General features: G+C 44.0%; 1 protein-coding gene across 1 annotated transcript in view; it reads right to left on the reverse strand.

Moving 5' to 3' along the window:
- Positions 1–1,595: 1,595 nt before the first annotated feature.
- The window catches only part of washc3 (WASH complex subunit 3), a 33,887-nt gene continuing 22,746 nt past the window's right edge, over positions 1,596–12,736 (reverse strand). The window contains exons 6-7 of the mRNA XM_080191419.1: positions 6,012–6,076; positions 1,596–4,679 (exon numbers count right to left, since the gene is read on the reverse strand). Coding sequence (XP_080047545.1) covers positions 4,598–4,679; positions 6,012–6,076 — 147 coding nt within the window. The 3' untranslated portion in view covers positions 1,596–4,597. The remainder of the gene's footprint in view (positions 4,680–6,011; positions 6,077–12,736) is intronic.

Below are 12,736 nucleotides of genomic sequence, written 5' to 3' on the forward strand. Positions count from 1 at the left end.
CGGTTATACCGTACTCAGTGGATCATTCTATACTGAACCGGGGTAAAGGAACATGGGACTCCAGGCAGGCTTTAGAACCGCAACATGAGCGCTGATGGAATCTTGAGGAGAGACCTCCGCAAATTGATAAATAAAAGGTAAGCCAGAGGATATCCCGTGAAACATTTAAAGTATTTAAAACAATTTTCTAATTTCAACCAAGGACCTGGTGGCACAGTGGTTAGCACTGCTGTCTCACAGCGCCAGGGATTTGGGTTCGATTCCCGGCTTGGGTCACTATCTGTGTGGAGTTGGCACCTTCGCCGTGTCTGCTTGAGTTTCCTCTGAGTGCTCCGGTTTCCTCCCACAGTCCGAAAGATGTATTGGATAGGTGCATTGGTCATGTTAAATTCTTCCTTAGTGTGCCCAACAGGCACCAGAGTGTGGGGATTGGGAGATTTTCACAGTACTCTCATTGCAGTGTTCATGCAAGCCATCTTGTGACACTTAAATAAAACTGAAACTTAATTTACTGTTTTTGAAAGACAGGCTAGTATTCTGGTCAAATAGTTAATTAGGCCTTTGTGAGAGATCTGTCATGATGCAGAAAATGATATATTTTCTAGTAAGAACAGAAAGAAAGAGCATCTCAACTCCCAAAAGATTCTACACAAAAAGGCAACACCAAACCTTCCATAGGATCCGTACAGTGCAGGAGGCGGCCATTCAGTCCATCAAGTCTGCACTATCCACTATTCCACCTAGGCCCTATCCCATAATTCCATGCAATTACCCTAGCTAGTCCCTCCGACACTATGGGGCAGTTTAGAACAAAGAAAATTACAGCACAGGCCCTTCGGCCCTCCAAACCTGTACTGAACATGCTGCCTGACTGAACTAAAACCCCTTACCCTTCCGGGGACCATATCCCTCTATTCACATCCTACTCATGTATTTGTTAAGACGCCCCTTAAAAATCACTACTATATCTGCTTACATTACCTCCCCGGCAACAAGTTCCACCACCACCGTGTAAAAATCTATTTTGTATATCTCCTTTAAACCTTGCCCCTCGCACCTTAAACCTGTGTTCCCTAGTAACTGACTCTTCCAACCTGGGGAAAAGCTTTGATTATCCACTTTGTCGCTCTAGTGAGAACAAACCAAGTTTCTCCAACCTCTCCTCTAATGCCCTCCATACCAGGCAACATCCTGATAAATCTTTTCTCCACCTAACCCGCACATCTTTGGACTATGGGAGGAAACCAGAGCACCCAGATGAAACCCATGCAGACACAGGGAGAAAGTGCAAACTCCACACAGTGACCCAAGCCGGGAATCGAACCTGGGTCCCTGGCACTGTGAGGCAGCAGTGCTAACCACTGCACCACCGAGTCAATATCAACATACACGTTTGATATTTTCATCTGCAAGTTTTCTTTTATAATAGATTACATATAGAAGTTAAGGATGAGTGTGAACAACTCATGAACTCATGTTGAGAGCAATATAAATACACAGTGATTAAGCAGGATATAGATGCTGGAAACTCACCTCTGGTCACACTTCATTCCTGCTGAATTTGTCTGGATAATAAAACTCAGGTTTCACAGAGATACAGCACACACCATTTATTTTATTTTCAGCAATACAAACAAGTAGGGAATTATTAATGAAGGAACAATTCTGTAGGTTATAGACCAGAGTAGTAACAAAAAGAATTTTAGTTCAATTCTTAACTCAGGAGGAAGTGATAGGACATTGGATAAAAACTAAAAAGAAATCAGGTCTACCTGCAAGGACTTTCAACTTTTTCCTCTCAGCTTCTTCCTGGGAACACCAGAGCTCTGGTTAATATCTGGAGTGGGTCTGAGAGTGTGTCCTATTGATATACACATGGATGGGAAATGCCAATTTATGCTGGAAAGTTTAAAGACCAACATTCCCACTTTCGATGCATCATATCCTTTTACATAGTCATCAAGGCTTCATTAAATCTAGTCTAACTAAATACTTTAAAACCAATTAGTACATAATATTCAAACAGAGGGAGAACACAGGGAAATGGAATGAGTGTGATAGATAACAATGGGCCAAATGATCTCCCAAAAGTTTAAAGTTTTTAAAGTTTATTTATTAGTGCCATTAGTAGGCTTACATTAACACTGCGATGATGTTACTGTAAAAATCCCCTAGTCGGCACACGCCAGTGTCTATCTGGATACAGTGAAGGAGAATTTAGCATGGTCAATGCAACTAAATGGCATGTCTTTCCGACTGTGGGAGGAAACCCATGTAGAGATGGGGCGGGCATGCAGACTCCACACAGATAGCAATCTAAGCTGGGAACTGAAGTCAGGTCCCCAGCACTGTGAGGTAGCAGTGCAAACTACTGTGCCACTGGGGGAGGGTGGAGCGGGGCAGGGAAGGGGGAGAATTTGCATTTATATAGCGCAATTCATGAGCTCAGGACACTCCAAAGCGTTTCACAGCTGATGAAGTGCTTTTGAAGTGTACTCACTGTTGTAACATAGGTAATGTGTACTCTCACTTTTGAGGGACTGAATCACTTATTGTTCACACATTTACACAGGCCACTGCTTACCAAGAAACTGTTTGCTGGGATTGTTTTTTTGAAGTGACCTCGTTTGTTTGCAAAAGTCGTGTGGTATTGGTGTTCATGTGATGGCCAGGTGCAAGAACTAGAGCAACACACAAAACAAAGCTTGAGTGATCCTGTGTCAGCCACCAGGCTGGCTTGGAATCCTGCCTCTGCTCCAAGTTAGTATCCTCAGTCTTTCCAGTGATCAGGTGGCAAAACTATATCAAAAAAAAATCCAACTTATACTTTATTCAGCAAATTAGATAACTGGACACTGGTAATTGCATCATAAAAATGTCTGGTCTGTTCTGAGAGATTGTAAACTATATAAACCCTTCATTGACAGATAAAGTGCTTGGGACATCACACACACACTTTATTATTTCTCCTCATTATACATTTTACAAGAAACCCTAGTTGAATTAGAGATATAAAGGGCAAATCTATAGATCCAACACTCCCAGTAATGAGCTATGCTTAAAACGATTGGGAGATAGGATCACCAACACGATAGATACACTGATAACCTAACCCACACCCTCTACCTGACCCCACAGCCTCCAAGTACAGTTTTCTGCTCTGTGTTCACAATTGGTGGATTTAATTCACAGGGTATATAGCTGCAGTGCCACTATAGACAAGGGAGAGTTATAGCATCCTGATAAGTTTATGTTACAGTTCCCATTATTAGCGTTGAGGACAGAGCGCAAGTTTTTAGATGGGGACCAAATTATCTTCCGATCCGATTTTCTGACATTGCCCTAACCTTTCCGCTGATGACTAACTTGGCCTTGACACCCTGTACACACTGACTCTAGAGATTGACTAGTGTTGCGTGTAAGGTTCACAGGTTAGCTGAACAGGAAAGGTTCTCCAGGGAAAAGCTAGTTCAGGATAGTGGAACTTGGATGGAGTGTAAATATCGGCTTGTCAATGACAGCTACATCCAAGGAATGAAATAAAAATAGGATATGAAAATCTAATTCTTCAACAATCAAGGATTTACGAATAACACACGCACCAATGTGGAAGAATTCTTTTGAAGCAATGGTGAGTTACAAGCTTATTAAAATTAGCTGTTTGATTTTGTTCAAGGTTACGGATAGTCCCTGTACCAGCAATGTTAATCAGATGCTGCTCAGAATCAGACCTTGCATCAGCTTTAAGGAATGGCATTAACTCAGAACACTTTGAAAGAATGGAATGCTGCAGCAGCACAAATTGAATAGGCTCGAGGGGCTGATACAGAAAGTTAACCATCTGATGCCCCCTGTTAAATTCAGGCTCACCCTCTCAAAATGATGGCGGTGGTCAGGAAGTGGGGAAATGTGGGGAAGAGAGGGGGCATGGAGAGAAACAAATCTCATCTGGCACCAGCCAGTCACACATCAAGTTCCTGGTACCCGCTGAACAGTCACAATGAAACAGCACGGGGAAAGAAGCACCTGTCTCAATGAGTCAACCAACTCACATTGTATTATAGACAATAATATTGTTTCTTCACTCTGCACCAGCCTACTCTTCACAGTTCAGGCGTTAAGACATTAGGCTAAGGTCTCTTTCTTGTGTGGACAGAATAGGATTTGAACAAAATGTTCATAATTTTCCCCAAGATAAAGCAGAACAAATTTTGTACAACTCCTGGGAAAATAAATCTTACGGAAATAACATTATCCCTCCCTCACTACTTTTCAGCGCCTTGATAAAAGTACTGATTCTATCACCAAAATCCATAATATTACATCTGAAACACAGCAGAAAGGAGATCATTAACTTTTTGTACAAATAAAAATGCAGCTTTGCATTTAAATACTTGCAAAACTTAGTTTTAAACTACGGATATACTCATGTCAGAGATGTAGTTATAGTCTTGCATACCAAGTGCTTTCTCACACACTGATGGAGGCAGCACACGATGACTCCTTTCCCAAACCCTAGCCATCAAAACAATGTCTCTCGACACAATTAGTGCTGTGTGTGCTCCAGTTTCAGAGCTGAAACGCCCACAGTCTGTTTTCAATCACTGAAGGAGGACTCGCTGCCAGAGCTGTCTCCATCGTCCTCTTTGACCCCATCAGGAACAGGAGCATCTGGAGTCCTGTGCAGGGAAAAGGAAATGTACAGGACAGTCAAAGAGCATAACCCTAGTAGAGGAATCAGCTACAGTTAATGATGAAAATACAATCAAATGCAAATAAAGTTAAGAAATAAAGTTAACGCTTTGGTCCAACACAAGTGTGGAAGGATTATTTAGATCAGAAGCACTGGCTCTGTTTCTCTCTCCAGAACTGCTGCCAGACCTGCTGAGTACCCCCAGCATTTTCTGTTTATACTTCAGATTTCCAGCACCTGCACTAGTTTGTTTTTAGCAGGAGACATTAGGTCTCATGATCAAATATTTGATCAAAGAGATAGGTTTGAAAGGGTGTCTGAGAGGAGGAGAGTAAGTAAAGAATTCCAGAGTTTTCATAGAACACTACAGCACAAACAGGCCCTTCGGCCCACAAGTTGCGCCGATCATATCCCTACCAGGCCTATCTATAACCCTCAATCCCATTAAATCCCATGCAGTCAGGAGGGAATTCCAGATCTTTCGGGTGGGTGGGGGGGAATCCCAGAGCTTGTGGCCTAATAACCCGAAGGCGCACCCACCAGCGGAGGGACAATTAAAATCATGGGTGCAGAATGGGCCATTTCAGATGGTCAATAAATGTCGACCTTGCCAACATCCGGTGAATAGATTAAAAAAGCCTGCTTTGCCAGTTAATTGGATCACGGCTGGTCTGTGATCACATTTACCATGTCTCTTTATACTATCATCCAATAAAATGCTGAGTGATTTTAGTCCTGAAATCTCCATTTATCCCATAACATCCACTGCCTTTTGAAAGGGACAATTTCAGATTTTCTCTCCCCTTTGAGTTTCTATTTTTTGCCCCCTGGTTTATTTTGTTTGAATTGAGGGCCTGGCAGATTGGATAGGGCACTAGTGCCTCACAGAAGACACATCGTCAGACAGAATATCAGAAGCTGTTAGCAATTAGATATACACACAACTCTCGCCAAAAGTCTCTTTAAACTTTTGAGTTGCAAACTCAGCCCAGACCCCTGGTTGAGTGGAACACATTCCTCTGGTCCAACTGAATTAACCATTTATTAGCCAGAGACTCAATAACATTTAGTTAGAAATGTTAAAAGGCTGTGGAGGCCAGGTCATTGAGTGTCTTTAAGACAGAAATTGATAGGTTCTTGATAAATAAGGGGATCAGGGGTTGTGGGGAAAATGCAGGAGAATGGGGATCAGAAAAATATCAGCCATGATTGAATGGTGGAGAAACTCAATGGGTCGGGTGGCCTAATTCTGCTCCTCTGTCATATGGTCTTATTTAAACACATGAAAACATTTCAGCAAAGGTTGGTGGAAACTCACTCCAACAAATCTGGGTTCAGTCCTTCAGAAATCATCTTGTTCCTTATGGCCATAACAGGAACACCCTGCAACACACAACAAGGATTTTAAAAATTATTCTATCAAGAAACAGGGCAGCTGGGCAGAGTTACAGCACTGCAGTGAGGGGATCAACATCAACAGTTAGTATTGGAACTTAAAACTTCTCAAATTTAGCTGTAAAGTAGAACACAGTATGTGAATTCCTGTCACATACAAAAAGACATAGGACTTGGGAGCAGTCTATTCAGCCCTTTGAGCCTGTTCTGCTAGTCAGTGAGACTATGGCTGGTCATGTTGTGGTTTCGCCCCTAACACTACACATAATCCTTGGCACCTCTGTGTATCAAAAATCTGTCCAACTCTGTCTTGAATATGTTCAGTAAGCCAGCCTAGACTGTTCTCTGAGAACAGAACTTCCACAGACCAGCCACCTCTGAGAAAAAAGTATCCTCTTCTCCACCTTAAGAAGTGAGCCTCTTATTCTTAAACTGTATCCCCCTCATCCTAGACTCCGCACAAGTGGAAACATCCTCCTGATATCTAGTCTATCAAATCCTCTCATGATCGTGTATATTTCAATAAGATCACCTCTCATTGTTCTGAGCTTCAACCTGATCAAACTTTATCGGAGAAGCCCTTGCCCCAGGACAGCAATTTATACTAGACTGAGTAGCTTAAAGGAAGGTCAGACCAGGTGGCTAAAGAAAAACCAGTCAGGGAGGATGGTCTATAAGGTTGAACCAACAGAGGGAGAAGCAGAAGGGCAGAGTGTGAACCACAGCACAGTGTCCGTGGGGTTTTAACACAAAACACTTGTACTTAAACAGCACTTCTGAAAAACTCAACGTCCCGAAAGATAATCACCAACAAAGTATTTTTTTTGGACATGTAACTGCTGATGGGAAACGCAGCAGCCAATCTGCACACAGCAACTTTTCACATCTAACACTCCCTGTTGTAGGTCAAAATTAGTGGTGCAGCATTCCAGGATTCTCACTGTGTTTCAGGGCTAGTTCTTAGTTATAACCTTTTCATTTTTTGAAATGCATTGTTTGGCCATTTCAATCCCTTTTCATAGAACATAGAACATAGAACATAGAACATTACAGCGCAGAACAGGCCCTTCGGCCCACGATGTTGCGCCGACCAGTTACAAAAACAATGACCCACTAGCCTATACCAATCCCTTTTCGTCCATAAACCTATCCAGAGATCTCTTAAACGCCCCCAAACTAGACGCATCTACAACTGCAGCAGGCAGGGCATTCCAATCCCTCACCACCCGCTGGGTAAAGAACCTACCCCTGACATCCGTCCTGTAGCTACCCCCCCTTAATTTAAAGTCATGCCCCCTCGTGCTAGCTTTCTCCATCCGAGGAAAAAGGCTATCACTATCCACCCTATCTAAACCCCTAATCATCTTATATGTTTCAATAAGATCCCCTCTTAGCCGCCTTCTTCCCAACGAAAACAACCCTAGATCCCTCAGTCTCTCCTCATAGGACCTCCCCACCATACCAGGCAACATCCTAGTAAACCTCCTCTGCACCCTCTCCAACGCCTCCACATCCTTCTTGTAATGCGGGGACCAGAACTGCACACAGTACTCCAAGTGCGGCCGCACTAGAGTAGTGTACAGTTGCAACATTACACTGCGACTCCTAAATTCAATCCCCCTACCAATAAACGCCAAGACACCGTACGCCTTCTTGACAACCTTATCTACTTGATTCCCAACTTTCAGGGATCTATGTACACACACACCTAGATCCCTCTGTTCATCCACACTATTCAAAGTCCTCCCGTTAGCCCTATACTCGACACATCTGTTGCTCCTACCAAAGTGAATTACCTCACACTTCTCCGCATTAAATTCCATCCGCCACCTCTCGGCCCAGCTCTGCAACCTATCTAAGTCTCCCTGCAGACTATGACACCCTTCCTCACAATCTACCACACCTCCAACTTTGGTGTCATCAGCAAATTTACTAATCCACCCAACTATACCCTCATCCAGATCATTAATAAAAATTACAAACAACAGTGGCCCCAAAACAGATCCCTGAGGCACACCACTCGTAACTGCACTCCATGATGAATATTTACCATCCACCACCACCCTCTGTCTCCTATCTGATAGCCAATTCCTGATCCAACTTCCTAGATTACCCACAATCCCATACATCTGCATTTTCTGCAGAAGCCTACCATGGTGAACCTTATCGAACGCCTTACTAAAATCCATGTATACCACGTCAACTGCCTTACCCCCATCCACCTCTTTGGTCACCTTCTCAAAAAACTCAATAAGGTTAGTAAGGCACGACCTACCTGCTACAAAACCATGCTGACTATTTCTAATCAATTCATTACACTCCAAATAACTATAAATCCTATCCCTAATAATTTTTTCTAAAACCTTGCCCACAACAGAAGTAAGACTCACCGGTCTATAATTCCCGGCAAAGTCTCTGTTCCCCTTCTTAAACAATGGGACAACATTCGCTATCCTCCAATCCTCCGGGACTACACCAGAGACCAATGACGACCTGAAGATCTGAGCCAGAGGCTCTGCAATCACCTCTCTAGCCTCCCAGAGAATCCTAGGGTAGATCCCATCCGGACCAGGGGACTTATCTATTTTCAGCCCCTCAAGAATTTCCAGCACATCCTCTTTATCAACCGTAATACTTTCTATTTTACACCCCTGCGACCCAATGTCCTCCTCAGCTATATTCATGTCCCCTTGCGTGAACACCGAAGAGAAATATTGGTTCAATACTTCTCCAATCTCTTCCGGTTCCACACACAACTTCCCCCTGCTGTCTGTAACTGGCCCTAATCTTGCCCTGACCAACCTTCTGTTCTTGACATACTTATAGAACGCCTTAGGATTCTCCTTAATCCTATCAGCCAAAGTCTTCTCATGTCCTCTTTTAGCCCTTCTCAACTCACTCTTCAACTCCCTCCTAGCCAATCTAAAGCTTTCTAGTGCACTATCTGAGCCCTCCAATCTCATCCGAACATAAGCCTCCTTTTTCTTTTTAACCATCGACTCAACTCTTTTAGTGCACCACGGTTCCCTAGCCCTACCAAATCCACCATGCCTGACAGGGACATACCTATCAAGGACTTGCAGTAGCTGCTCCTTGAAAAAATTCCACATTTCAGATGTTCCCAGTCCCTGCAATCCCCTAATCCAATCCATGCTTCCTAATTCACTCCTGATAGCCTCATAATCGCCCTTACCCCAGCTAAAATTGCTGACCCGAGGTTCACGCCTATCTCTTCCCATCACTAAGGTGAACGTAACCGAATTGTGGTCACTATCACCAAAATGCACACCAACTTCCAAGTCTAGCACCTGGTCTGGCTCATTTCCCAGCACCAAATCCAATATAGCCTCACCTCTAGTTGGCCTGTCTACATACTGAGACAAAAAACCTTCCTGCACGCTTTGTACAAACACTGACCCCTCTAGCGAGCTAGAACTATAGCAACTCCAATCAATATTCGTAAAGTTAAAGTCCCCCATAACAATTACCCTATTACTTTCACTCCTAACCAGGATTGTCTCCGCAATCCTTTCCTCAACCTCTCTAGAACTTTTAGGAGGTCTATAAAAGACTCCCAACAGGGTGACCTCTCCTCTCCTATTTCTAATCTCCGCCCATACTACCTCAACTGACAAGTCCTCATCAAACTTTCTCTCCGACACTGTGATACAGTCCTTGACTAGCAATGCTACCCCACCCCCCCTTCTACCTTCTTCTCTACTCCGACTAAAGCATTTGTACCCCGGAACCTGCAACATCCATTCCTGACCCTGCTCTATCCAAGTCTCAGAAATGGCCACAACATCAAAGTCCCAGGTACTGATCCACGCTGCAAGTTCATCCACTTTATTGCGAATACTCCTCGCATTAAAGTACACGCATTTCAAACCCTGCTCCGCCCCACCCCCACTATGCCGTGCCTTGCATTCCCCAACTATGCCCCCCTCACTTTCACCCCCTTTCCTCACTATCCCTCCCCCCCTCCGAATCAGTTTAAACCTTCCTGCATCGCTTTTGCAAATTTACCCCCCAGGATATTGATTCCCCTCTGGTTCAGGTGTAGACCATCCCTCTTATAGAGGTCCCACCTTCCCCAGAATGAGCCCCAATTGCTCAAGTACCTGAACCCCTCCCTCCTGCACCATCCCCTCAGCCACGAGTTCAAACTTTCCCTCTCCCTATTCCTCTCTAATCTATCCCGTGGTACAGGCAAGAGTCCAGATATAACTACTCTTTCTGACTTCGCCTTGAGTTTCCACCCCAACTCCATAAATCTTTGCTTAATATCCCCTTCCCTTAATCTCCCTATGTCATGTGTCCCCACATGAACTATAACTTGGGGTTGATCTCCCTCTCCCCTAAGAGTCCTGAATACTCTGTCCGATACATCCTGGACCCCAGCCCCTGGTAGGCAACACACCAGCCCAGAGTCCCTACCCTTACCTCCAACTCTCCTATCCGTCCCCATAACCGTGGAGTCCCCAATCACGAGGCCCAATCTCTTACCCCTAACCACCTGAGGCTTGCCAATAGGCTCACCCCCAGAGACCTGCTCCCTTTGGCTATCCCCAGTTGATTTCTCCTCAACTGTAGCCTCCAGGACCGAGAACCTATTTTGGAGGGGAACAGCCCCAGGGGATTGTCCCCCCAACTGCTTTTTGCCCCTCTTCCTGGCAGTGACCCAAGACTTATTCCTAGGAGTGACTATCTCCTTATAACTCCTTTCTATGTCCTGCTCCACTTCCCGAATTATACGGAGCTCCTCTAATTCCCCTTCCAGCTCCTTTACACGCTCCTCCAGAAACTGCAATCTAACACACTTCCCACAAGTAAAATCACCTGAAACACTGTGGGAGTCCCTCACTACATACATCCCACAGGAGATGCAGCTTACAGCCTGAACTGCCATCCCTGAATCAATTACCAGCAGAAAAGTAAAAATATAAAAAAAAACTTCCCTCACACTTATAATTAGGTTAGAGGAGGTGGAAGGGTGGGATTCTCTACCAGTGTAGAGAATCAGGAATCCTCTCTGCACTAATTTATAGTGTTAGGGGCACGAGAAAAAAAAAACTACAACTACCGGTAAGCGTCCTAGTGACGACTTCCGGTTTCTAACTAATTTAAAAAAAACCGCCGAAACTCGCGACTTAACACTAAAAATAAAAAGTTAAACGGAATAAACAGAAAATTATACCTTATTTTTGCCTCCTCGCACGCCCAAAAATCGCTGCCTCTCGACTCAGCTCCACAGGAACAATGAGGCCGAGACACGGAGGTAGGTGTTTTTAAACCCGAAAAAAAAAACTACAACTACCGCTAAGCGTCCTAGTGACGACTTCCGGTTTCTAACTAATTTAAAAAAAACCGCCGAAACTCGCGACTTAACACTAAAAATAAAAAAAAAGTTAAACGGAATAAACAGAAAATTATACCTTATTTTTGCCTCCTCGCACGCCCAAAAATCGCTGCCTCTCGACTCAGCTCCACAGGAACAATTCCTTTCTTGGTTGCAGCTTTCCGTCCAATGTTAAGATACTTCCTAACTAACAAAATTTATCTACCTGTGTGACCTTTCCATCCTTCAAGTCTATGATTTCCTTTTTGGACATTGTTTTCTTACAACTTATTCTCAGCTCTTTCTTCTCACTTTCGCTCACTACTTGATCCAAAATCTTTTGCAGTTTCTCTTCAGAGCTGGCAATAAGAATGGCATTATTGGATTACCTTTTATTATTAAGGATGTAATCCCAACTAATAAAAGGATTTCAATCTCTCCAAGGATATTTTCACTTTACAAAGGGAGTAAATCTGGGGAGAAAACACAACCCTTGACTGACTCCTCTCTCAATCTTCACAAAATTGCTGAGGCTGTTCTCAACTTTTACAGCTGCAGTTTGTTCCCAATAAAAAATTTTCATCAGAAAGAGATAGCTGGAATTTCTTGGACAAACAATAAGAAATCATGATGTTGATGGGAAAGATGGATGGTAAAAAAAAAATCAAGGTAGGCAAGAACAATCTGTCTAAAGAACTTTGCATACTGCACAAATGCACCATCAGTAAAGGTGATCCACACATCGACAACAAGTATAACATGGAGGGCTATGGTTGACATCACCTTCTAAGAGTGATAGAGAGGCAAGTTCCCACAAACAGCAATGTGACAATCATAGCATCTCTACAGCACGTTCAGCCTGCACCAACAATAATTCCACCCTGGCCCTATACCCGTCACCCCCGATGCAATTTACGTGGCCAATTAACCAAACCTGCGCATCTTTGGACTGCAGGAGGAAATCGGAGCACCTGGAGGAAATCCACAGACACGGGGAGAACGTGCAAACTCCACACAGACAGTCACCCAGGGCTGGAATTGATTCTGGGTCCCTGGAGCTGCGAGGCAACAGTGTTAAGCACTGTGCCACCGTGCTGTCCTCAGCTCATGACAAGCTCATTGTTTTCGTGATGTGGCTGAGGGCCAAGTATTAGCCTGGACAAGGAGGAGAACTTCCCCATTCTTGTTTGAACAAGTGCCAGGGACTCTTTTGCATCAACTCAGCTTAATGTCTCATCCGATGGACAGCACCTTCCTCCAATACTGCAGCGCTCTCTTAATTTCACCAAAAGCACAGCCTGGACTATCAT

This window comes from Carcharhinus amblyrhynchos, chromosome 6 (genome assembly GCF_965287045.1).
Source record: "Carcharhinus amblyrhynchos chromosome 6, sCarAmb.v2.hapA, whole genome shotgun sequence".
Classification (NCBI taxonomy): Eukaryota; Metazoa; Chordata; class Chondrichthyes; order Carcharhiniformes; family Carcharhinidae; genus Carcharhinus; species Carcharhinus amblyrhynchos.